The 27,575-nt window shown below is 41.3% G+C and overlaps 2 protein-coding genes across 8 annotated transcripts; both read right to left on the bottom strand.

Annotated features, from left to right (window-relative positions):
- Positions 1-948: 948 nt before the first annotated feature.
- Positions 949-14,526, bottom strand: LOC140679138 (uncharacterized). 6 transcript variants are annotated; one of them, XR_012050705.1, is made up of 4 exons: positions 14,335-14,526; positions 11,162-11,206; positions 8,137-11,080; positions 2,925-2,960 (listed from the first exon to the last, which is right to left on the bottom strand). XR_012050705.1 is itself a non-coding variant. In XM_072914056.1 (3 exons), the coding sequence occupies exons 1-3, from the start codon at positions 8,215-8,217 to the stop codon at positions 1,942-1,944; spliced, it is 951 nt and encodes a 316-aa protein (XP_072770157.1). In that variant the 5' UTR covers positions 8,218-9,374; the 3' UTR covers positions 949-1,941. The 6 variants fall into 6 exon arrangements, 3 of the variants coding, with proteins under 3 accessions (XP_072770157.1, XP_072770156.1, XP_072770158.1); XR_012050707.1 differs by having other exon boundaries at positions 14,331-14,502; XR_012050706.1 differs by lacking the exon at positions 2,925-2,960 and having other exon boundaries at positions 8,141-8,233; positions 8,384-11,080.
- Positions 14,527-17,180: 2,654 nt separating this feature from the next.
- Positions 17,181-27,158, bottom strand: LOC140679139 (uncharacterized). 2 transcript variants are annotated; one of them, XM_072914058.1, is made up of 3 exons: positions 27,015-27,158; positions 21,577-21,621; positions 17,181-17,887 (listed from the first exon to the last, which is right to left on the bottom strand). In XM_072914058.1, exons 2-3 carry the CDS (start codon positions 21,614-21,616, stop codon positions 17,286-17,288), a joined length of 642 nt encoding a protein of 213 aa, XP_072770159.1. In that variant the 5' UTR covers positions 21,617-21,621; positions 27,015-27,158; the 3' UTR covers positions 17,181-17,285. The 2 variants fall into 2 exon arrangements, with proteins under 2 accessions (XP_072770159.1, XP_072770160.1); XM_072914059.1 differs by having other exon boundaries at positions 17,181-17,795; positions 27,015-27,128.
- Between the last annotated feature and the right edge of the window lie 417 nt (positions 27,159-27,575).

Raw genomic sequence — 27,575 nt, 5'->3', positions numbered from 1 at the left:
ACCGCTCGCCTGTGCATCGGCTGGGAACATCTCTGCGCTGCTGACCCGTCTCCGCTCGGGATGGTGTCCTGCTGGCCCCACTATGGACTGGACTCTTACTATTATGTTGGATCCACTATGGACTGGACTCTCACAATATTATATCAGACCCACTCGACATCCATTGCTTTCGGTCTCCCCTAGAGGGGGGGGGGTTACCCACATATGCGGTCCTCTCCAAGGTTTCTCATAGTCATTCACATCGACGTCCCACTGGGGTGAGTTTTTCCTTGCCCGTATGTGGGCTTTGTACCGAGGATGTCGTTGTGGCTTGTGCAGCCCTTTGAGACACTTGTGATTTAGGGCTATATAAATAAAGATTGATTGATTGATTGATTGATTAATGGTTCCCTGGAAGTAAATGTTCATGCTTTTAGTGCAGGGGTGTCAAGGCCCACGAACAGGTTTTATCCGGGATGAGTTTGATAAGTATAAAAATAGAGATGCCGATAAATACTTTAGAATGTAATATCGGAAATTATCGGTATCGTTTTTTTTTTATTATCGGTGTTTTTTTTTTTTTTGTTTTGTTTTTTAATTAAATCAACATAAAAAAACACAAGATACACTTACAATTAGTACGCCAATCCAAAAAACCTCACTCCCCCACTCATTCACACTCATTCACACAAAAGGGTTGTTTTTTTCTGTTATTAATATTCTGGTTCCTACATTATATATCAATATATATCAATACAGTCTGCAGGGATACAGTCCGTAAGCACACATGATTGTGCGTGCTGCTGGTCCACAAATAGTACTAACCTTTAACAGTTAATTTTACTAATTTTCATTAATTACCAGTTTCTGTGTAACTGTTTTTATATTGTTTTACTTTATTTTTTTATTCAAGAAAATGTTTTTAATTTATTTATCTTATTTTTTTTTTTTTTTTAAAAGGACCTTCTCTTCACCATACCTGTTTGTCCAAATTAGGCATAATAATTTAATATAATATAATAAAGTCAATATCGGAATATCGGATATCGGCAAAAAGCCATTATCGGACATCCCTATATAAAAATTAACCTGACATTTTTTAGTGAGACACAGCTGTTCTAAATGTGTTCACTGGATGTCGCAATAGCAATTTGTTGTATCTTTGTAGATGATGCTACATATGTACAAAATAAACCAAGTGTGCACCAGTCGAGGAAAATGAGCAAACTACATAAATAACATCCTGTAATTTGATTTTGATATATTTTTTTGTATCTAGATGGATTGAAAATTAACACCAAAGAGTTGACTGATGAACATGATCACATAATTTATTCAGAAAGTATAAATAACGACAAATAAAGGTAGAATACTATTAAACACAACATGTTAGTGTAAAAACAACAACATTATGATTTGTACATTTTCAGAATGTGCTTGTTCTATTTACAAACAAAGAAAACAATCTGAAGTTGTCTTTATTTTGAAGTTATCGTGTCGTGATTTTACCAGTCTGGCCCAATTCGGAGTAGATTTTTCTCATGTGGCCTCCTATCTAAAATGACTTTGACACCCCTTTTTTAGTGTGTGAAGTGTTTGATAAGTGGTCAAACATTGGATTAGTTTTAGTCCCCACGGGGAAATTCCTGACTGGCGTGCGTGCGTGTGTGTATGTTTGTGTGTGTGAGTGACAGTAAGAAAAGGGCTAAAAACCTACCTTTTTAACAAAGCATATAGCTAATTTTAATATTTTTTACTGTCTTGTTTTATTGCTTTTATGATGTTTTTACTCTGTAGCACTCTGAGATTTGTTGTTCAAATGTAAAGTGCCATACAAATACATGTATTATTATTATTATTATTATTATTATTAAAAGCACAGACTCTCTCCTGGGTGGTGTTTGCATGCAAAAATATAAGACGATCCATCTTTTTGGGACTTTTTGATGTCGGGAGAAAGGTCTACTCGTGAGTTTCTTTCGAGTCGTCTAAGTCTGGGCTGCCGTCAGAGTTGTTATCGTTCTGGGGACAGAAACGCTTTCTGCGTCCTGTTTCAAATTGATGTCTCGAGCCCTCGTCTCTCGGCCTCTTTCTGGACGGTCCAGGTAAAGGGTCTTCCTCCGCCTCCGGATTACCAAAGCAAGTGATGCCATCATCCGGTGCTTCCCGTTCCTCAGCCAAATCTCCATTACTGGTGCTGTGATCACGTTTATCGCTCAAGTCTACCCGTGGTTCTGATTTCTCCGCTTTCCCGTCTTGTGGGTCCGGGTCTTCCTCGTCAACACTCTCAGAGCTGTTATAATCATGCCACCATTGCACATCTTTCTCTTCCCGTTCCTCATGTTTAGGATTTTCACTCACCAGCGGCAAGGGCAAAGGCAAGGAGATCTCCTCCACTTCCTCCGGACACTGGACGACGTCGGCCTCTCCCTCGTTGTCCTCACCGACGTGGTCGTCGCTTTCGATGTTGTCATTACCTTCGTTTTCTTCGACGTGCTCCTGGATGACATCGAAGGCACGAATGATCAGATCCTCCTCGTGAACGCCGTGGAATTCGAAGACGATTTCCTCGAATATGTTGCCGCAGGAAAACGGCCACACCTGCCAGATGAAGCGGATCCACGCAAAGTGATCGGCTTCCAGCAGCGAACTGTTATCGCTATCCTCGTTTTGGCCGTCGCTGTCTGTATCGGCGTTGTCCGCCTCACCCTCTTCACGCTCGCTGTCACTGTCAGCAATGACATCATCGTTGTCTTCGTTGTTGTCCCCCTCCTCGTCAGTGTCTTCAATATTGTCCCCCTCCACGCCATGGTGTTCATTATGGGCCTCCTCGTTATTGTCGTCACTCTCAATATCGTTATCAGATTGTCTGGGCGCCGCCGAAATTATGAATGAGATCTCATCGCTATGCAGGGAAATGCAAAATCTACGAAATCTTAAATTTGGTTCCCCTCTTCCCAATTCCAGTGGAATACGGTAGCCTGCAACACAGTGATAACACATAGTTAATACCGCTACTACTACAGTCAGGAAGGGCAAATGGCCCCATTCCTGGGTGGATCTTGTGTGAGAGGAAGGTGGAGGGGGTTAGTCATTTTGCAATGCAGTCTGCTGAAAATGATGGAAAGCGTCACTCCACATAGCAACTGACGCTGTGGTCAACGTTGGAATGGCCACAAAACGCATCTTAAAGGGGAACATTATCACAATTTCAGAATGGTTAAAACAATTAAAAATCAGTTCTCAGTGGCTTATTCTATTTTTCGAAGTTTTTTTCAAAATTTTACCCATCACGCAATATCCCTAAAAAAAGCTTCAAAGTGCCTGATTTTAACCATCGTTATAAACACCCGTCCATTTTCCTGTGACGTCACATAGTGAAGCCAACACAAGCAAACATGGCGGAAAGAACAGCAAGCTATAGCGACATTAGCTCGGATTCAGACCCGGATTTCAGCGGCTTAATCGATTCAACAGATTACGAATGTATTGAAACGGACGGTTGTAGTGTGGAGGCAGGTAGCGAAAACGAAATTGAAGAAGAAACTGAAGCTATTGAGCCAAATCGGTTTGAACCGTATGCAAGCGAAACCGACGAAAACGACACGACAGCCAGCGACACGGGAGAAAGCGAGGACGAATTCGGCGATCGCCTTCCAACCAACGATTGGTATGTGTTTGTTTGGCATTAAAGGAAACTAACAACTATGAACTAGGTTTACAGCATATGAAATACATTTGGCAACAACATGCACTTTGAGAGTGCAGACAGCCCAATTTTCATCAATTAATATATTCTGTAGACATACCCTCATCCGCGCTCTTTTCCTGAAAGCTGATCTGTCCAGTTTTGGGGTTGATGTGAGCAAAGACATCCAGGGGGTTTTGCTCGCTCGTCTGCGGGAACAAACTGCCGCCATTACTTGCCGTGCTAGCGAGGTCCTTTGTCCCTTAATTGCTCACACACTCCGGCAGATTCAATGGGGGTCTGGCGGCAGATTTCTTTGACTTTATCGTTGGAAATGCATCTGCTTTGAGTGTCGCAGGATATCCACACATTCTTGCCATCTCTGTCGTAGCATAGATTTCGTCGGTAAAGTGTGCGGAACAAACGTCCAATTTCTTGCCACTTTCGCATCTTTGGGCCACTGGTGCAACTTGAATCCGTCCCTGTTCGTGTTGTTACACCCTCCGACAACACACCGACGAGGCATGATGTCTCCAAGGTATGGAAAACAGTCGAAAAAAACGGAAAATAACAGAGCTGATTTGACTAGGTGTTTGAGAAAATGGCGGATTGCTTCCCGATGTGACATCACGTTGTGACGTCATCGCTCCGAGAGTGAATATTAGAAAGGCGTTTAATTCGCCAAAATTCACCCATTTAGAGTTCGGAAATTGGTTAAAAAAATATATATGGTCTTTTTTCTGCAACATCAAGGTATATATTGACGCTTACATAGGTCTGGTAATAATGTTCCCCTTTAAGATATTCAACACTCTACTGCCATCTGGCGGCTAAAGTGGAACATGCACTCCCCAATTCGTCACGTTTCTTGTGTCAGGTGAACCGCGATGAATGGGGCCATATGAATCCCCTTCCTACTGTATATAACCATTTGCAATACAAGTCACTGTCAACCACAGTATCTCACAAAAGTCATTGCGTTGCGCTTCAGAATGTCACAACACATCTTGTAATTGAACCGTAGCTCTTAAGTGCTGGCGGCAGTCATGCAACCCCAAAACATGACACTAAACCCCCGCCTCCCACCCAAATAATGACTGTGTTAAGTCTTTTTTAGTTTATTGTAAATGTATTTTGCTATACAAGCTGTACACCGACTACTCTAAAGTACATCCAAATTTAATTTGTTGAGTTGGGGAGAGCAGGATTGGCTGTCACACTCATCATACCTCGCCAGCAGAGGGTGCCATCAAATTGTGGCGTTTGCGGAATTAGGATCAGAGCTCATCTGTCAAGTCTTTTCTGAAGTAAAACAGTAGGGATGTACGTATCCAATTTTTAAATTGGATATCGGCCCGATATCAGCAAACAGGCCAAAGAGAAAGAGCACAGGCATTTGAGGGAAGCCCTCATAAGCCCTCAAAACCTGTGTTTACCCCAGCTTGTCGTTTGTGAAAAGTGCATCCAGTTCCAGAAATATCAAGAACAGTGGATGAGAAGGAAAAAGGTGACAGAGGTAAACATTTTGTCATTCCATATGTATCAGGTCTTTCTGAGAAACTCAGAATACTTTTTAACCAACACACCATCCCAGTACACTTCAAATCAGGCAACACCCTGAGACAGAGACTAGTGCATCCTAAAAACCGGACACCCCACACCCACAAAAATAATCTGGTGTATGGTATCCAGTCTAATGATGAATGCACTGATTCATATATTGTGGAAACAAAACAACCTCTAAGCCAACGTATGGCACAGCATTGATTGGGAAAACTCTTCAGGCCAAGACTCAGCTCTCTACTTGCACCTCAGGGAGAAACCGCACTCCTTTGAGAACAAAAATTTACAGATTCTGGACAGGTAGGACAGCTAGTATGAAAGAGGATTGAGGGAAGCCATCTATGTCAAAGTTGAAAAACCATCCCTGAACAGAGGAGATGGTCTGTGACACAACCTGTCTCCCACATACAACACGTCCTGTCAACCATTCCTAAAAGACTGCAATTTAGCCTCCAACAAATAAACAGGAGTTAGTAACATTCTGGTCACAGACGGTGACCAGAATACCATTTGTGCCATTTGTTTACAACTGAATGGAATGCTTACGCGGGGGATTCCGACTATTTTGGACTGGTAGAAGTCGATCCAAAACAGTAGCAATTGTTCTGCCACACAATACCTCAGTGCTAACGAGTGGAAATTACACTTCACGACTGTCGTTGGCTTTGACAGTTAGGATTGCTCGTTTGCATCAAACAGTTTTTTTTTCTCACTACGATAGGTCGAAACAATCCTTGCCCAGGCACATCCTCCTGGTTTTTGGAGTATAAACATTTGGGGTGTTGGCACCAGCTGCTAGACTAGATCTGATAAATCTAAGTCTATTAGCATGAGCTGATGAAGCCTAGTCGGATGAGGGGCAAAACGTCTTCCAAGACAAACCAAGCAGTCCAGTTGTAATCGATTGAATGCCCTGAGATTACAATGACCTGGATGAATGAGAACATTCGGAGACATGATACATTCCTAATTTTTCCCACCCATCGACAACACAAAATGAAATGATTGGATTTCGTTTCTGTCAACTTCTTTGTCTCGTATTTATACTTTTACTTTGTCAGTTACTTGTTTTATCGTTTTAGTCAACGTGCCTTTGTTTTGATTACTGATCATCTTATTTGATTTAAATAAAATTAAAATACAATAAACAGCTTCGTTTGGACCAATGCAATGTCCAGCCATCCATTTTCTACCGCTTGTCCCTTTTTGGGGTCGCAAGGGGTGCTGGAGCCTATCTCAGCTGCATTCGGGCGGTAGGCAAGGTACACCCTAGACAAGTCGCCCTCATCGCAGGGCCGACACAGATAGACAGACAACATTCACACTCATTCACACACTAGGGCCAATTTATTCCCAGGTGCATGTCTTTGGAAGTAGGAGGAAGCCGGAGAACCAGGAGAGAACCCATGCAGTCACGGGGAGAACATGCAAACTCCACACAGAAAGATCCCGAGCTCAGGATTGAACCCAGGATCTTTGTATTGTGAGGCACATGCACTAACCCCTGATCCACCGTGCAATGTGACGAAAACTATAATCTGCTATTTACACAACGATTCCTTTTCATGTGTGCAACATTATGTAATAAACTTTGCATGCAGTTGCAATTCAAAGATATTAGACAGCGGTGGCAGTATTGTATAGACTACACTGTGTTGCATGCCTTTGCCATATTGGACCAAAAATATGTCTAGTCTTGTTCTCTGTACTCTAAGTACTGTACTTATTACACACTTGCTGTTTGATTGTAACGTGTATCTTAGGTGTAGTTTTAATTACCAAATTTCAAAGGTGTTGAAATCTCCATGTAATATTGCTAATGTTAATCAATAACATTAATATGGCAAAGCCAATGTAAATTAGCATCAATCTAGCGCATTTTGGCAAAAAATGGAGCCTTACTTTAGGTCCGAGCATTTTCTATCAGGCATACTTGATTTTCTGCATTGAAGGCAAAATGATGATGAATTTAAGAGTCAGAACGGACAACTAGAGCAAACAAACCTATTGGAATGCATCTGCTTGCCCTAATCAACACAACCCTTATTTACAATTCAGCTCCTGCACTCGCTTTGGCAAGGTCATGCTGTAACTGTAAACACACCCAGTGAGACCCATCCATCCATCCATTTGCTACCGCTTGTCCCTTGCAGGGGGGGGGGTGCGCTAGCCTATCCCAACCGCACTTGGGCGTAAGGCGGGGTACACCCTGGCAGCAAAGGACGCTCTGAAATCCCTTCCCTCCTTCCTTCAAGGGCACGTGGAATATTGTTGACTATGTTGGGCAGACTTCGAACGCCTACATAGCAACCAGCTACGTTATCGTGAAGTCACTCTGCGAAATGAGGCAAAAGGCTTTAACGCCGAATGAACGACTTCCAAACTTATGGACACACACGCACCCATGGACTACTACTATACAGACACACACACATACGCCCCACACACCATCCCCCTGGTGGCTGCAGCTTCCCCCCATTGAAAGTTTCGAGTTTGGTATGTACTCCAATGTGCAAATGTTGCTTGACATTTTTTGATTTTTTTTTCTGGTCTAAAACTGACATTGTCAACCTGGCAAGAGGTTTTTCTTTCCCCGACTGCAGTTCAGCGCCAGTTTGAGAAGCTTTACGGCTGTCACTCTTCAAACGCATAGCACAATTTACGGTATCCATTGTAAGTTTCTTAAAACAGAATCTGTTCTTTAAAACCAAGCAGCGGATGGCCTAAGACATTTTAGGAAAACACCTTCAGATTTTATTTAATGTAGTAATCACTATTGGAATGTTTTGATAAGCAATTCACACTGCAGTAAAAACATGTGACAACCAACGCCGTTCTCTCCTCTTGTCTTTTGACAAAATATAGAGAAATTAAAATGGCTGCTAAAATGTAAGGCGAGTACTCACTCTTGTGAGATACTGTCAATTGTAATGGGGAAACAAATATCAAGTACCAGAGCACCGTCCATCTCCCCGTCCTTCTTCCATGGTGTCCAACGGAATTCTAGAAAACAAACATCAGTGAATCAAGATTAAATGATGGATCTGCACCACAGTAGTTTTAATCTTGAAGTACGTTGTCATTTATAATCGTTATTTAAAGCCTCAGCCGATGGCTGCAATTGGTTGACAATGGGAGAATTGTGATACTTACCTTAACTTCAGGGAACTGGTCTATAAAAACGACGTTTACAAAGCAGTCCAAAGTTTCTTTCGCAGATGTTAGTCCTTCTCATGTTGAACTAAATATATTCAATGATGTGTCACCTATTTGAAATTTGGGTAAGAGGTCAGTATGCTGACAATAACACAGTGGTATTATGTAATAATACCGTAGTTAGATTTTTATTGCTCTCTGTGTAACATTCAGTCAACATGCTTTGACCAAAGCACTTGATGTCATTACATGATTACATCATTGGGATGATGCATATATTCTGCGGGTGATGTCACTTTGAATGTTGGCCCTACAAACAGGATGTGTATTGTGTGTGTTCTTGATATTCTCAGATCTATTACAGATCGGGATGACAGCTGGCAAAAATTGCTCCATTTTGATCAGATAGCCGTTAAAGCAACTAATCTCTAAAACTACCTTATTGACCAGAATATTATATTTCCCCCTAGAAAACGGTCTGAAAAACACGTTGTTTTATGTTCGGGGGTTAGATTTTTTTACACGCAAATCAGCGGGTGGCATCACTTGACTTCCCCTTAAGAAAGTCAGAGCATTTCTTCTAGTCACTCACACAACAATGACCTGGAACATTTATTTAGCTGTTTTAGAAAAATGTTTTACTTTTATTAAAAATGTGTTTTCAGGTTAACCTTCTATTCGGGTCAATATGGTATTTCAATAGTATAGCACAACCTAATACCTACTGTATGTCTATTTGTCATTTTTCTGCTTATCACTTTGGACACAGTGCATGCTTTTCACAGAACAGCTATGCAAACTATTCTCAACCTATGGATTAATTGTTATGTAGTTTGAGAACATATTTCACTTGTATGTTTACTATTTTATGTTTGATCTCAAACCCATTGATGTTTCACCTAAATCGATGGAATTAAACTAAATGTTGTCATGATTTGGAACTGGATGCAAAGTTAGATTAGCTACATGCATCCACAGTCCATTTCAGTTTTAAGAGGATAGAAATAAATCAGCTCTCTTCTTCCTCACTCAAGCTCTTAGTCTTCTGTGCTAACGGTGGGCTTTCTTCCGCTTCCGCACCACTGGAACGTTCTTTCGAAGTTCTTCCCTCCTGGAACGTGACTATTCTCCTACTGCCGCTCAGATTCAAGCGCTCCAGGTTGTCCTGCAAACTTAAATTGACAGGTTCCTCTTGGCCAGAGCCGGTGCTGTCGGAACTGTTTTCACATTCATGCCCTACTTGGAAACTTTTCAGGCTTCTCCTCTCAAGTCTCCATGTCTTGTCCTTGGATGGCGGAAGCAGAGGGGTATCATCAGACTCTTGGTCACTAAAACCAGATGTTAATTCTTGGGGACCATTTAGGATGTCGTGAGCAGGAACGTAGTCACATTTGTGCCTAACAGGAAACTTGTCCCGCCACCTTAATCTTTTCTTCCCTTTGTGCAAATCCAAGTGTTTTTTAGAACCATTCCAGTCTTCCATATCAGAGCCACTATCAGAATTATGCTGAAACGTGACACGGAAACGTTTGTTTCTTCTCATTTCATCTTCGTCTTTTTCATTATCTACAGATCTCTTCCTTGACGGTCCAGGCAGACAAACTTGCTGGCTATCGTCGAAGTCCGTGCTGCTGTCTGAACTATTACCACTAAACTCTCGCCACCACTGCAACTGACTGCTGCGTGTCATGTCGACCTGGTGTGTAGCTTCTTCACTCGATATTCTGCTGGACGGGCCAGGCAGTGGGTCTTCATCTGCACCCTCGGAAAGCCCGGTTTTGTCAGCCTTGTAAGAATTGTTACTTTTAGGGATTTCAGAAACATTGTTCAGTCCTAAAGTTGTCTTTTGCTCTTCTGAATCCAAGTAATCTATTTGAGGGATCAATCCAGCAGACGGAGAGTCTTCTTCAGGACCATCTTTGTTCCTGCTGTTCTCAGAGCTGTCTATCTCACATCCAGGCCACCACTGGAAACATTTATGTGGGGACTTGATCCTGACTGGTGGCTCCTCCTCTGCCTCTTGTCTGATTAAATCTTTTAACCTCTCCTCACAGTCTGATCCTTCTTCAGCCTTATCACTATTGCAGACACTTTTGGATGCTCCACAAAAGTCTATCATTGTCTTCATTCCTTTTTCCTCTTGTAAATCCAAGTTGTTTCTCAAGGTTTTCTTACATCTATCAAGTAAAAGGTTTAGTTCAAATATATCTGAGTCTGTGCTACTGTCAGAACTGTTGTGTTGTAACAATAGTTTATCGTCATCTTCTGATCTCATCCTTGACGGTCCTGGCTGAGGGTTAGCATCATCTAAGCCCAAGCTAGGTGACCTCCTAATACCCTCACTGTTTCTAACATCATTCTCTTCATCATCATCTTCTCGAGACTGGTGCCCTGGTAGCTCAGACAAAGCCTCAGCTTCTTCCAAACGCTGGTTCACGTCCATCTGACCCTCAGCCCCAACTGCATCGGCAAGCAGAGCTTCACCACCAATGACATTGTCGATATTCTCTTCAACAACGCCGTCTTCCATGTTCACGTTGTTGGGAATGTCATTGTTGTTGTCCAGGTCCCACTGCTCGGGCTGGTTTACAAAGATAATCTCTTGATTAACGATAAAGTCGAGGATGGCAATGAATTCCATGTTTGGTTCATCGTTTGGTGGCCGGTGTCCTCTTGGGATTGGCAGACGGAAACCTGAAAGATGATTGACACATGCACTACTACTATTACCTACACAAATCAATTAGTGGAAAACCGGATGACGACCAAACTTACTATTTGGGCCATTGTGCCATCCATCCCCTTGTCCATCCATGTTGCCTGAAAGACAATCATAAAATTCTACATAGGACAGTCTCACCAATATATTGATATGTTTTCACCGTATACAGTACATCATAAAAGTGAGTAACCCCCCTCCATATCTTTTTAAAAGAGAATACTGTAAAAATTAAACTTAGATTTAGATTTACAGTAATCAGTGTACAGCAGGGCTATTCAACCTCATAATGAAGAGGGCCGCAGTTTCAAGAGTCCAAGGTCTTGGGGGCCGCAGATCAAAATGTGGATGTTTCATCAGAAAGTGCCTGTGCAGGTCATATTCCTTTGAGACTAAGTTTACTCACTTACAACGTAAACACATCGACTTTCATATTGCACTGCGGATAAATTCATTATGTTGCCTTCCCCACCTGATTTCAACGTGTACAACTAGTTAACAGTTTGAAGAAACAGAAGCTCCAGAGGTTTTGTTGGGGGATTGATGTTCCTTGTCTGGAATTATTTTCCTTCCTCAGTTTTATTTCTTTATTTTTTTTTAAATTTATGATTACAACTACGTTTGTTTACGCATATAGAAATTAAACAAAATTTGCAGTACATCAAACATTGCACACAATGTACCGGTATGTGAGTCATCCCAATGTGTCTTTGTGCCTTTTGTTGTCTGCAAAGTGCTATTTGTCAACTTTGTGTGCTTCTTTAAATGCTTTGTAGCCTTCTTAAACCCTTCTCCAACATTTTTAGTCTCATTAACTATACAAAGCATTAAGTCTTTTTTTCACGCTTCACTCTCAAGCTAGCTTAGCTCTGCGGTGCTAGCCCCAGTCCAAAGCCCCCGCTTCGAAGACAGCAAGAAACCGGACCAGAAAAAATCACGAGTATGGCTTTGTGTACTTCTTGCACTTCTCATGGAAAGGTTGTCCCTGCTGGATTGAGGTGTTAGAGCAGAGTAACAACGTAACTTGAGATGTCCTGGACACGCTTGCTAACGTTAGCTGTACTGAGCTAACTAGCCCAGTGAGCCTTAGCCCTAAGTGGCTAGCTAACTGCGAAGAGCTGTTAATGATGCATAACAAATTTAGCCTGTTAGCTAGTCCTACACTTCAGTCTACTGGCCACCACACCTTAGTTATAGGTGATTATATCAGTTTAGTTAACCAGTCACAGTAATGTGTATCCCGGGGGCCAGAGCTAATTTTCGAGAGATGACTCGCAAAATTCCTAAACACGCACACCCTGCTAATTACACCACTAGCTGTATACACAAAATACCTATTGCTCTCAAATATTGATCACAAATTAGTGAGCATGTCTTCATTGCAAAATAGCCCATCCCTCCTCAAAAGTGTGGCATATCAAGATGCTGATTAAACAGCATGATTATTGCACAGGTGTGCCTTAGGCTGCCCACAAATAAAAGGCCACTCTGAAATGTGCAGTTTTGTCACACAGCACAATGCCACGGATGTTGCAAGTTTTGAGGGAGTGTGCAGTTGGCATGCTGACTGCAGGAATGTCCACCAGAGCTGTTGCCCATGAATTGTATGTTCATTTCTCTACCATAAGTCAGATAATTTGGCAGTATATACAACCGGCCTCACAAACGCAGACCAACGTGTAACCACACCAGCCCAGGACCACCACATCCAGCAGGTGCACCTCCATGATCGCCAGTGACTCAGACAGCTGCTGCAACAATTGGTTTGCATAACCAAATAATTTCTGCACAAACTGTGAGAAACCATCTCAAGGAAGCTCATCTGCATGCTCGTCATTGGTGTCTCAACCTGACTGCAGTTTGTCGTCTTAACTGGCGTCTGGGACGTTAGAGAGGTGTTCTCTTCACGGATGAATCCCGGTTTTCACTGTTCAGGGCAGATGGCAGACAGTGTGTGGGGCACCGTGTGGAAGAGTGGTTTGCTAACGTCAACGTTGTGAATCAAGTGACCCATGATGGAGGTGGGGTTATGGTATGGGCAGGCGTATGTTATTGACAACGAACGCAAGTGCAGATATACTGTGACGAGATCCTGAGGCCCATTGTTGTGCCATTCACCCCAGACCATCGCCTCATGTTGCAGCATGACAATGCACGGCCCCATGTTGCTAGGATCTGTTCACAATTCCTGGAAGCTGACACATCCTAGTTCATTCATGGCCAGCATACTCACCGGACATGTCACCCATTGAGTATGTTTGGGATGCTGTGGATCGACGTATACAACAGTGTGTTCCAGTTCCTGCCAATATCCAGCAACTTGGCACAAGCATTGAAGAGCGGACCAACATTCCACAATCAACAACCTGGTCAACTCTATGCGAAGGAGATTTGTAGCACTGCGTTGGTCGTGAGATGGTCACACCAGATACTGACCCCCCCCCAGAGCCCCAGTAAAGCAAAATTGCACATTTCAGAGTGGCCTTTTATTCTGGGCAGTCCTAAGGCACACCTGTGCAATAATCATTCTGTTTAATCAGCATATTGATATGCCACACCTGATGGATTATCTTGGCAATGAAGACATGCTCACTAACACAGATTTAGACCAATTTGTAAACAATATTTGAGAGGAATAGGTATTTTGTGTATCTAGTAAATTTTTACATCTTTCAGTTTAACTCGTGAAAAATGGGAGCAAAAACAAAAGTGTTGAGTTTATATTTTTGTTCAGTATACTTGAGTTGTTTTCTATTTATAAAATAAAAGCTGCACACTGACTACAGTACTATAAGTTCTGTACATCTAAGTTTACCTACTCAGTGGCCTAGTGGTTAGAGTGTCCGCCCTGAGATCGGTAGGTTGTGAGTTCAAACCCCGGCCGAGTCATACCAAAGACTATAAAAATGGGACCCATTACCTCCCTGCTTGGCACTCAGCATCAAGGGTTGGAATTGGGGGTTAAATCACCAAAAATGATTCCCGGGCGCGGCACCGCTGCTGCCCACTGCTCCCCTCACCTCCCAGGGGGTGATCAAGGGGATGGGTCAAATGCAGAGGACAAATTTCACCACACCTCGTGTGTGTGTGACAATCATTGGGACTTTAACTTTAACTTTAACTTTAATTCATGTCATAGTGCCCCTAGATAAAAAAAAATTGTGAGGAGTGTACTCACTTTTGTCAGAAATATTTTTTTGTTTTGTGCAGGCTTGAGTGTCTCACCTACGTTCAGGGAACTGGTCTCTAAAGCTGACGATGAAGTCCTTTGACAGCTTCTCCAAAATTTTAGCTGTGATCATGCTGATCTCGACAAAACGATATCAAAAGTAAAGCCGTAATTCGATTCGTGTTTCATGATTGCGTCCATGTTAGACTTCAAGACGTCAATCACGGCGGAAAAAGAGCGCTCCCCCAACAATGTATCACAAAGCTGACATTGTGGTCCTACGCTCTGTAGGACCACAATGTCAGCTTTGTGATACGACGCAACAAAGCATTTCATGACATAGGACACCATTACATCATTGTGATGTTCCCAATTTGTGTGATGTCACTTTGAGTTGAATTGCTGAAGCTGATGTCAAAGGTTGGCATCTAAATTTTGACATTGCTCAAGCTTTGTGCTAACTCTTGGGGTTTGAGTGCTTAAAATAAAAATTTAAAATAAATTACAAAAAAGTTGCAAAAATAAAACAGTACCAGAATAACATCTAATACATTGTTATCTTGCAAAAGTATAATGTAAAAATAATAAATACAAATGATGTCTAATTAATTCTCACAATTCTATTTATTGTCAGCGTAATTTTTTCAGTGTAAGTATTGCCCTGAATATAAGACGTCTTGTAGGGGAGCTGAAAAAAAAGATTCAATTTTGAATTCTTATTTATTCAGATTCTAAATCGATTCATAATATTCTGGAATGGATTTTTGAAAATATGTGTTTTAAGTTGTCTACGTGCTTACTCGCTGTCCATGTATGGCATACATCAGCAGCCAAGAAGAGCTTTTGTAATCTGCAACCTGCTTTAAATAGGTTTTATTGGCATTTTATACCAATCATCGTACTGCGAGAATTGGTTTCTATGAGACTCGTGTTGAATAGAGAACCGATTCTGAATTGAATCATCACCCTAAGATTCAGAGTATTCAGAGTCGAATCGAATCATGAGTTGCTGTAAGACACACATTCCTTTTGTCTTGAATAGTATGGCGTAGCAATGTAACAAAATATTGACATTGGCAACTAATTACAAAACGTAAATTGATAAATGATGTACTCTCACTATTTATCGTTGACACAAATGTTATATATATACAGTGGGGCAAAAAAGTATTTAGTCAGCAACCGATTGTGCAAGTTATCCCACTTAAAATGATGACAGAGGTCTGTAATTTTCATCATAGGTACACTTCAACTGTGAGAGACAGAATGTGAAAAAAAAATCCAGGAATTCACATTGTAGGAATTTTAAAGAATTTATTTGTAAATTATGGTGGAAAATAAGTATTTGGTCACTTCAAACAAGGAAGATCTCTGGCTCTCACAGACCTGTAACTTCTTCTTTGAGAAGCTCTTCTGTCCTCCACTTGTTACCTGTATTAATGGCACCTGTTTGAACTCGTTATCTGTATAAAAGACACCTGTCCACAGCCTCAAACAGTCAAACTCCAAACTCCACTATGGCCAAGACCAAAGAGCTGTCGAAGGACACCAGGAAAAGAATTGTAGACCTGCACCAGACTGAAGTTTGCCAGAGAGCACATGGATGATACAGCAAAGGATTGGGGGAATGTCATGTGGTCAGATGAAACCAAAATAGAACTTTTTGGTATAAACTCAACCTGTCGTGTTAGGAGGAAGAAGAATACTGAGTTGCATCCCAAGAACGCCATACCTACTGTGAAGCTTGGGGGTGGAAACATCATGCTTTGGGGTTGTTTTTCTGCTAAGGGGACAGGCCGACTGATCCGTGTTAAGGAAAGAATGAATGGGGCCATGTATCATGAGATTTTGAGCCAAAACCTCCTTCCATCAGTGAGAGTTTTGAAGATGAAACGTGGCTGGGTCTTCCAGCATGACAATGATCACAAACACACCGCCCGGGCAACGAAGGAGTGGCTCCGTAAGAAGCATTTGAAAGTCCTGGAGTGGCCTAGCCAGTCTCCAGACCTCAACTCCATAGAAAATCTGTGGAGGGAGTTGAAAGTCCATGTTGCTCGGCGACAGCCCCAAAACATCACTGCTCTCGAGAAGATCTGCATGGAGGAATGGGCCAAAATACCAGCTACTGTGTGTGCAAACCTGGTAAAGACCTATAGTAATCGTTTGACCTCTGTAATAACAAAGTATTGAGTTGAATTTTTGTTATTGACCAAATACTTATTTTCCACCATAATTTACAAATAAATTATTCAAAAATCCTACAATGTGAAGTCCTGGATTTTTTGTTCACATTCTGTCTCTCACAGTTGAAGTGTACCTATGATGAAAATTACAGACCTCTGTCATCATTTTAAGTGGGAGAACTTGCACAATTGGTGGCTGACTAAATACTTTTTTGCCCCACTGTATGTATATATATATATGAACTATATATACATATGGGTTTTAATGGGCCGTCACAGAAGAAGTAAAAACAAACAACAGCAAGCACTAATATGGTGGACTAAAGCCTTGAAGTTAAACTAAAAAGATGCATTGGTAGACTTGATTTATTATTTTAGAATGTGAATGAGCAATAAAAGTATGTTGTTTTTGTGTCACCCGTATAAAAACAGACACATTGAAGATTATTAGGATAATTTCGAGGTTTATACATGCAAAACAGCACGTGGCACCAAGCGACTTCTCCCCAAAGCAAGTCAGTGCTTTTCTTCCTGTCACTCACTCCACTGATCAAAGAATCAAAGGGTGGCCAAGTTATAGAACAACAGAGTAGGGGTTATGATGCTAATTTTAGGATTAAATGTCAAAAAATATTATTTTCAAAACAGCTCTTGAAAAAGGAGTCTTACATGCAGAGTAGTTTTACATTTACGTCTGTAAAAAGGAAATGGCTCAAGCAAACATCTCATAACAAACATTTAATCATTAGAACAGTGTTTAGACACTTCAGATTAGAATGTTTCATCGTTTCTATAAACTTTGCGATTAATTTAATCTCATGTTTAGAATCAGTACATTATGCTGCTGCTTCCTTCCTCGTGGCTTTCTCTCAACCTCTCTGTGGACTGCGATGGTATGAGGTCCTCCTCTGCCCCCTGCTCCCAGAAACCATCGCCCTCCTTGGAAGCGATCCCTCCCTCGGCAACGACTAAGATTCCCGAGCTGTGAGCCGCCAGGTGGCCACTTAAGCTCATGAGGTACAGGTTGGCCTGTGCTTGTAACTTCGTCGGGCCTTCAGCGACGTCAAGCTCAGCGTTGCTGTCCGAACTATTACCGTCAAACTCATCCCACCAACGGAAACTACTTTCGTCGTCGTCATTGTTCCTCGCGGATTCCGGCAGAGGTCTTTCTCCTTCCTCTTCCACTCCTCGATTGACTCCGATCTCCACCTCCGCCCCGACAGCGGCATCCAAGTCGCGGTCATTGTCACTCATATTTGCACAATTTTCTTCATTCTCACTAACGTTCATGTCGTCGTCAGTTGGCCACGGCTCCCCCTCGTTTACGAAGATGATCTCCTGGTTCACGATAAAATCGAGTACGACAATGTATTCCATGTTAGGTTCATCGTTTGGTGGTCGATTTCCTATTATCAGCGGAATGTGGTAACCTGTAATTCATTGATATGAAACGTCCATAATGCTGACGGTACCAATAATGACTGAATTATTTTTTTCACATGACTGTAAATGACATCAGAGGCGCCCCCTTGGGTTCGTGGTCAAGATTCTTTAGAGGTCATGCCAGCATACATGAGATACAGATTTCCTCAAAGTAGGGTTGTACGGTATACCAATATTAGTATAGTACCGCAATACTAATGAATCATATTCGGTACAATACCGCCTCTGAAATCATAGTAGTATCAGTTGATACTACTATGATTCCGTCGATATTTTTTGGCATCACAACATCTTCTTTCATTTAAAAAAAATGTATGTTATGTTTATAAACTCAGGAAATACGTCCCTGGACACATGAGGACTTTAAATATGACCAATGTATGATCCTGGAACGACTTGGTATCGGATTGATACCCAAATTTGTGGTGTCATCCAAAACTAATGTTAAGTATCAAACAACAGAAGAATAAGTGGTTATTACATTTTAACAGAAGTGTAGATAGAACATGTTAAAATAGAAAGTAAGCAGATACTAAAAGTAAATGAACAAGTAGATTGATAATTAATTTTCTACCATTTGTCCTTAATAATGTTGACAAAATAATAGAATGATAAATGACACAATATGTAACTGCATATGTCAGCAGCTAAATTAGGAGCCTCTGTTTGTTTACTTACTAATAAAAGACAAGTAGCCCTGTATGTTCACTATTTTATTTAAAACAAGCTTGCAATAAAAAACATATGTTTAATGTACCGTAAGATTTTTTTGTTAAAATAAAGCCAATACAATTTTTTGTGGTACCGAAAAGTATTGAAAAAAATGTTGGTACCCATACCGGTATTAAAATATTGGTATTGGGACAACACTACCTTAAAGTTTTATAGTCTGCAATGACGTTTTGCTTGATGACGGCCATGTTTTTCAACCAATTCTACTTAAATTTTACACTCTTGAGCCTGTCAGTTCCTTCAAGATGCGTACCATATCTTATGGTGTTTTGGCTGAAGACCTAAAGTCACATTGGGGGTTTTGTAGAGTGCATTGAGCTGTTTTAGAGATATCAAGTTAATCCGATTTAAGGGGCTTTATTGACAGTGTCACCATCAATCAATCAATCATCCATCCATCCATCCATTTTCTACCGCTTATTCCCTTTTTGGGGTCGCGGGGGCGCTGGAGCCTATCTCATAGAGATGCGCGGTTTGCGGGCACAACCGCGGAGTCCGCGGATTATCCGCGGATCGGGCGGATGAAATAAAAAAAACTAAGATTTTATCCGCTCGCGGGTCGGGTCGGGCGGATTAATTTTTTTTTTTTTTTTTTTTTTTTGCTGGTGGCAGTTAAACCAATTGGTAAATATATATACATAGTTAAATGTTGTTACCCACATACGAAAAACGAGCAGGCACCTGCTGCATATGCCACAACAGAAGAAAAAAAAAGAAAAGAGATGGACACTTTTACGGAGCGGAGAAGGGACGCCTCGCCGGGGTCCGGGACCGAGGCCCCTTCCCCCGAGAGGGCCCCACCGGGAGCCGTAGCTGAGGCGATCCGCGAGAAGGGCCCGACGCACGTCCAGGGTCACTACCGCGCCCACCGCACCGACACCCCGCCTCGTCCGCTTTCGCCGCGGCCGGCGTCACGCGCAGCAGGTAAGCAGCTTACCTGCCCGCCACCCCCGTGGCCGGGGGCTCGTAACATGGGTCACTCCGCGCGCTCCGCCCGCGCAGCTTACCTGCTTGCCACCCCTGTTGCCGGGGGCGCGTAACAAGGGTCACTCCGCGCGTAGTGCGCTCATGGAAGGGGTGGGGCTCACCCTGGTTGATATAGAGAGCAGGACGGTGGCCATGGAAGTTGGAACCCGCTAAGGAGTGTGTAACAACCCACCTGCCGAATCAACTAGCCCTGAAAATGGATGGCGCTGGAGCGTCGGCACCATACCTGGCCGTCGCCGGCAGCGAGACGCGCTTGGAGGTGCGCTCAGCGCGGCTCCCATATGATTGCGCACTGGTGTGCGTCTGGGTCGTGACAGCGTGGCACGCAAATGTCTGTGCTGCATTGGATCAGTCTCCTTTCTTTAACAGGCAAAAGCTTTATAACCTCACCATACCTGCCAACTTTTAAATCAGAAAAACCTAGTAGCCAGGGTCCAAGGGCCGCAGGCCCCGGTAGGTCCAGGACAAAGTCCTGGTGGAGGGTTCAGGGCTTCGCCCCCCGACGCAAAATGACTATTAGCATTCAGACAGGTTAAAATGTTGCTAAAACCATCACTTTTCCATCAGTCACAGTGACTTTTCAAAACAAAAATATTACAGCAAAAATCATATGGGTTGATTGACATGTTTATTCTGTAAGCTAACTTCAATAGTTTGAAATTATTTTGACAGTTAATGCCAGTTATCCTGTCAACCTTTCACAAGACTTCAATTTGTTAATTGAAAGTATAAATAGTATAAACACTTTTTACAGTATGTCGTGCTGTGAAATACAGCCGACAGGATTGCGCATGCATGGTGCAGGAGAACAAAGGACTTCTTTCATTTAAGGTTTGTGATAAACCATCAAACTCATTCGTTAAAAGGACTCTATAGTAATATAAAGCGAATTTTTCTGGACATTATCATGCAAGAAAAGTTTATTTTTGGGATCGCGATCACCGCGTAATGATTTTTAAAGGTTGCATTACATTATTAACTGTCCCATGTGATCAGCCAGTGCGATTGGAAGTCCATGCTCAATTATTGCCTCCGTAAATAAAACTTCGGCATTTATCACATCCAAAGAATCTGTTTGGGCGACGAAAAACGTTGAAAGTTTTCCACTTGTATCGCTAGCAACGGCATTAGACTTGTGTTTTTTTGTCCCAACGTGGTCTTTTACATCGCTAATTCCTCCGTGTCCGATCGAAAAATCTTGTCTGCACAAGGTGCAATTCGCGTAGTTTTCAACCTTTTTTTTTCTTTTTTTATTAATATTAGATATATAACAACGGGCGGATGGTGGGCGGGTGCAGTTCTGATCAAACGTTACATCGGGTGGATGGCGGATGGTTGACGACTTTCTGATGCGGTTGCGGATGAAATAATTGCCTATCCGCGCATCTCTACTATCTCAGCTACAATCGGGCGGAAGGCGGGGTACACCCTGGACAAGTCGCCACCTCATCGCAGGGCCAACACAGATAGACAGACAACATTCACACTCACATTCACACACTAGGGCCAATTTAGTGTTGCCAATCAACCTATCCCCAGGTGCATGTCTTTGGAGGTGGGAGGAAGCCGGAGTACCCGGAGGGAACCCACGCAGCCACGGGGAGAACATGTTAACTCCACACAGAAAGATCCCGAGCCTGGGATTGAACCCAAGACTACTCAGGACCTTCGTATTGTGAGGCAGACACACTAACCCCTCTTTCACCGTGCTGCCCATCAATCAATCAATCAGTTTATTTATATAGCCCTTAATCACAAGTGTCTCAAAGGGTCGTGGTGTATTCGTCAAGAAAATAGTAGCAATATGGGTGCATTTTTTGACAAATGTTCAACCTTTTGTGTGCGGCGGTTCAAAAGTAGAAGAGTTATCTTCAAAAGTAGAAGAGTTATCTGGCACAAACATATAAAGTACAGTCATGTGAAAAGATTTAGGACACTGAGCTGTCACAAAACTTACTACTAGGACCATTGTGCCAGCCATCTCCTTGTCCTTCCATGGGCCCTAAAAGGATTAAAAATGAATACAATAAAAGCTTAAATTGTAATGTTGCAAATACAAAATATTTCAGAGATCATATTTATATTTTAAAGAGGAAAATACAAAACACATTTAAAATGATTATTTTAGATTTATGTAATGTGTATATACATGCAATTTAATTTATTTAAAGTCTGGTCATCAGTTTCAATGTGTTCCATACTTTGGCTGTAACATAACACTACATTATTTACCCATCCATTAATCCATTTTTTTTCGCTTATCCGATCTGGATTGCAGGGGCAACAGTCTCAGTAGGGACGCCCAAACTTTCAAGTGTCCGACCACCTCTTTCAGATCCATTGGAAGCAAACCCTGGCATTCCTAAGGCCAGCTGCGAGACATAATCTTTCCAGTGTGTCCTAGGTCCACCCTGGGGTCTTCTTCCAGCTGGGTATGCTCTGAACGCCTCACCAGGGAGGCATCCAGGAGGCATCCGGACTAGATCCCCTGCTCTCAATGCGAAGTAGCAGCAGCTCTACTCTGAGCTCCTACCGAATGACTGAGCTCCTCACCCTGTTTAGGCTACGTTCACAATGAAGGGTAGGATGTCCCATTCAGATTTTTTGTCAAATCCAAATTTTTAGTAGTCTTTCACATTACTAAAAAAATGTGATGTCTAATATGAACACAATCTAACCCGTATGCAGTCATGAAGTCATGTGCTGCAGTGTTTACGAACGTAATCATGCTTCACTTCTAGTAGGTGTCAGTCTTTAAGTGTATCTTTGGCAATGTCAAAGATTTTGTGCAATCAATATCAACATTTTCTGAACCGATTTATTATGTGTAGAAGATTAAGAAGGAAGGAGGCAAACATTTTGGCTCTTGTAGTTTGCGAGACTTTTGCTTCGACGTCTGCTCCGGAAGCTTGTTGGCGAGCAGTCGGAGACACGAGTAGTGGAACATTGACATGAGTTCCTAAAAAATATTATTCCTGACTTTTTTCTGCTCATTTGCTAACTATTTATTTTGAAACTGTCTATCTTGGCGAAGAATTATGACGTTTATCGCTATTTGTTGGCGTACTGGTCAGATGAACGTGACCGGAGCGTTCAGATTGCAATAGCATATTAAATCGGATAGATATTCGATTTATATCCACATATGAATGAAGTCCGGGTCTGATATGAAAACATTTGGAATTGTACTGTTCTCATTGACGTGAAATAATCCAATATTGGTCATATATGAGAAAAATCGGAATTTACCTGTAGTGTGAATAAGGCCTATTGATGCAGCCACTATATGGAGGAAACTTTTATATCCGCAAATCTTGCATTTTTGGTCACTACCCAAAGCTTGTGACCATTTGTGAGGGTAGTATCGAAGATCGGCCTTCAACTGGAGGGCTTTGCCTTTGCCTTTTCACCTCGACACCGCGGACACTTGCCTTCCCTCACTTGTGAACAAGCTCCTGAGATATTTGAACTCCTCTACTTGGGGCAACAGCTTTCTCCCAGGGTGCAATCCACTCTATTCCGGCTGACAACTATGGTCTCAGCTTTGGAGTTTTCCAAAGAGCTGCAAATTTATCCCAGAAAATGCTGAAGATCACATGGAGTCCACATCATCTGCACACAGCAGCGATGAGATCTATAGGGCCCCCAAATTGGACACCCCCAAAGCCTTGGCTGCTCTTAGAAACTGTCCATAAATTGATGAACAGAACTAGTGACGAATGGCAGCCTTGGCAGAAACCAAAATTTACAGTGAACAGGCTCGACTTACTGCTGGCAATGTGATCCAGGCTGCCGGTTGTACAAATACCAAACATCACTTAGTAACATGCCACAAATCCCGAACTCCTGGAGCACAATCCACAGGGCACCATAAGGGCTTTTCCAAGTCTACAAAGCACATGTCGACCGGTTGAACAAACTCCCATGCACCATCCATTACCCTTGCAAGGGTGTAGCGCGGCCCAGTGTTCCACCACTAGGTCGAAAACCACACTGCACCTCGTTCAACTGACGGCGGTATCCCTCTCAAGAACTTTGGATTTCATTTTCCCCAGGGAGACTCAGGAGTGTGATCCCCCAGTAGACAGAAAACACCCTTTATGAAAAGGGGACCACCGATCCGCCGATCCAGAAGTACATTTCTTGACTTCTATGCAATGTTGAAGAGACATGCCAACCAAGACAGACCCACAACACCCAGGACTTTAGGGGATTCAGGGTGAAACTCATCCATCCCAGCAGCCTTGCCACTGAGGAGTATCTTGACTACCTCAGTAACCTAAGCCATGGTGATGGACGTGTCCACGTTCGGATTTTTAGAATATGCTTGCTCTACAGAAAATATGTCAGCGGGGTAAAAAACTAAATTTTGCCATAAAATAATAAAATTCAGAATCAGTAAACCAATACATAACAAACATAACATAGCATAACATTGTTAACATATTACTACACATTTTTTTGCTAAAAAATAATTTGTTGGGTGATTAATAAAAACTTCCAAAAACATAAAACATAGCGTGATGCAATGTACCGCGGCATAGCGTACCATGGCATAACTCACAACGTAGAGTAACACCACGTAGAGTAACACAATGTAGACTAAAATGACTTAAAGTAACACGTAACGTAACACGTGACGTAACACGTGACGTAACACGTAACGTAACACAACGTAACGTACCAAGAGAATGCCAAGAGTGTGCAAAGCAGTAATCAAAGCAAAGGGTGGCTATTTTGAAGAAACTAGAATATAAAACATGTTTTCCGTTATTTCATCTTTTTTTGTTAAGTACATAACTCCACATGTGTTCATTCATAGTTTTGATGCCTTCAGTGACAATCTACAATGTAAATAGTCATGAAAATAAAGAAAACACATTGAATGAGAAGGTGTGTCCAAGCTTCTGGCCTGTACTGTATATGTATGTATATATATATATATATATATATATATATATATATATATATATATATATATATATATATATATATATATATATATATACAGGTAAAAGCCAGTAAATTAGAATATTTTGAAAAACTTGATTTATTTCAGTAATTGCATTCAAAAGGTGTAACTTGTACATTATATTTATTCATTGCACACAGACTGATGCATTCAAATGTTTATTTCATTTAATTTTGATGATTTGAAGTGGCAACAAATGAAAATCCAAAATTCCGTGTGTCACAAAATTAGAATATTACTTAAGGCTAATACAAAAAAGGGATTTTTAGAAATGTTGGCCAACTGAAAAGTATGAAAATGATCATGTACAATACTCAATACTTGGTTGGAGCTCCTTTTGCCTCAATTACTGCGTTAATGCGGCGTGGCATGGAGTCGATGAGTTTCTGGCACTGCTCAGGTGTTATGAGAGCCCAGGTTGCTCTGATAGTGGCCTTCAACTCTTCTGCGTTTTTGGGTCTGGCATTCTGCATCTTCCTTTTCACAATACCCCACAGATTTTCTATGGGGCTAAGGTCAGGGGAGTTGGCGGGCCAATTTAGAACAGAAATACCATGGTCCGTAAACCAGGCACGGGTAGATTTTGCGCTGTGTGCAGGCGCCAAGTCCTGTTGGAACTTGAAATCTCCATCTCCATAGAGCAGGTCAGCAGCAGGAAGCATGAAGTGCTCTAAAACTTGCTGGTAGACGGCTGCGTTGACCCTGGATCTCAGGAAACAGAGTGGACCGACACCAGCAGATGACATGGCACCCCAAACCATCACTGATGGTGGAAACTTTACACTAGACTTCAGGCAACGTGGATCCTGTGCCTCTCCTGTCTTCCTCCAGACTCTGGGACCTCGATTTCCAAAGGAAATGCAAAATTTGCATGGTTGGGTGATGGTTTGGGGTGCCATGTCATCTGCTGGTGTCGGTCCACTCTGTTTCCTGAGATCCAGGGTCAACGCAGCCGTCTACCAGCAAGTTTTAGAGCACTTCATGCTTCCTGCTGCTGACCTGCTCTATGGAGATGGAGATTTCAAGTTCCAACAGGACTTGGCGCCTGCACACAGCGCAAAATCTACCCGTGCCTGGTTTACGGACCATGGTATTTCTGTTCTAAATTGGCCCGCCAACTCCCCTGACCTTAGCCCCATAGAAAATCTGTGGGGTATTGTGAAAAGGAAGATGCAGAATGCCAGATCCAAAAACGCAGAAGAGTTGAAGGCCACTATCAGAGCAACCTGGGCTCTCATAACACCTGAGCAGTGCCAGAAACTCATCGACTCCATGCCACGCCGCATTAACGCAGTAATTGAGGCAAAAGGAGCTCCAACCAAGTATTGAGTATTGTACATGCTCATATTTTTCATTTTCATACTTTTCAGTTGGCCAACATTTCTAAAAATCCCTTTTTTGTATTAGCCTTAAGTAATATTCTAATTTTGTGACACACGGAATTTTGGATTTTCATTTGTTGCCACTTCAAATCATCAAAATTAAATGAAATAAACATTTGAATGCATCAGTCTGTGTGCAATGAATAAATATAATGTACAAGTTACACCTTTTGAATGCAATTACTGAAATAAATCAAGTTTTTCAAAATATTCTAATTTACTGGCTTTTACCTGTATATACATATACATATACATATACATATACATATACATATACATATACATATATATATATATATATATATATATATATATATATATATAAATATATACACATATACATATACGTATACGTATACATATATACATATATATATATATATATATATATATATATATATATATATATATATATATATATATATATATATATATATATATATATATATGTATATATAATATATTGATTGAAACCTTTATTAGTAGATTACATATTCCGTACAATTGACCACTAAATGGTAACACCCGAATAAGCTTTCCAACTTGTTTAAGTCGGTGTCCACGTTAATCAATTCATGGTTATATATATATATATATAGTTTGCCAATCCCTCATTTTTAGATAATTAACAAAACAAGCTCCAAACAATAATATTTTTTTTACTAGTGCAGTCTTGCAAGATGCTGGCTTACATAACAATACAATATATATATCGTATGCCAAGCTCTCATTTTTAGATGATTAGCAAAACAAGCTACAACCAAACAATAATGTTTTTTTAACTAGAAGCTGGCTTACATAACAATACAATAAAGATAATATAAACTTCTGTCAGGTGTGATGCTGTTAAAAAAATAAAGTGTATTACTGTATACTTTTATGAGACGGTCCGTTTTGAGACCCAAAGGTGCAAAGTGTATATTTTTTAAAGGAAGGCATTGACGTTGCTCCCACCCCAAAAGTCATTAACTAAAACACATGTAATAATGATATATTCATATACTGATGGAAACAGTGTTATTATTATTCTAAATGACTTACCTTCACGTCAGGATTTTTATTTATTTATTATAATACAAAAATATTGCAAGTTGTGACAAGTGTTTGCTCAAGCTGGTATATCAAAGTACTGACTGGAAATATTTGGATGTGAGGTTGAAGACACACACACTTCAAACATCAGTCACAGCGCATGTAGGTATACACAATGGTGGCTTTAACGCTCTGTGTCATCGTCACATCTTTGTTACCAGCGTTCCAAATGCTTTGATCAAAGCAATGTATGTCATCAACACATGATCATGTGTGGGTGGGTGTGTGATGTCGCTTCTACGGCGACACTGCTCAACTCGTTAAAAAGCCATTCGTCATTGGAACTATGGGAAATACTGTACTCAAATCATTTATAACAAAATATATATTTATTCAAGTATTTTTATTTCACTCAAGTATAGAGTGAACAATTTAAAACATGCTACCTAATGGGGATACCAAAAAAAGAAAAACAAACTAAAGAAATGATAAAATAATGAGAATGCCATTTGATAATATTTTTTTTCTTTAAATGAAATTGACACTTTACACCTATTTTACTTAGGTTAC

The sequence above is a fragment of the Nerophis lumbriciformis genome, linkage group LG11 (assembly GCF_033978685.3).
Source record: "Nerophis lumbriciformis linkage group LG11, RoL_Nlum_v2.1, whole genome shotgun sequence".
In the NCBI taxonomy this organism is placed as follows: Eukaryota; Metazoa; Chordata; class Actinopteri; order Syngnathiformes; family Syngnathidae; genus Nerophis; species Nerophis lumbriciformis.
Note: the sequence above shows the minus strand (reverse complement) of the source record. Positions and strands in the feature narration are given on the sequence as shown.

Coding starts and splice junctions, on each gene's coding strand:
- LOC140679138 (XM_072914055.1), bottom strand. CDS start 8,217: ATGGAAGAAGGACGGGGAGATGGACGGTGCTCTG. Junction 2,961..8,183: donor GGGAGATGGACGGTGCTCTG/GTACTTGATATT, acceptor ACTGTGTTGCAG/GCTACCGTATTCCACTGGAA.
- LOC140679139 (XM_072914058.1), bottom strand. CDS start 21,616: ATGGAAGGACAAGGAGATGGCTGGCACAATGGTCCTAGTA. Junction 17,888..21,576: donor CTGGCACAATGGTCCTAGTA/GTAAGTTTTGTG, acceptor AATGAATTACAG/GTTACCACATTCCGCTGATA.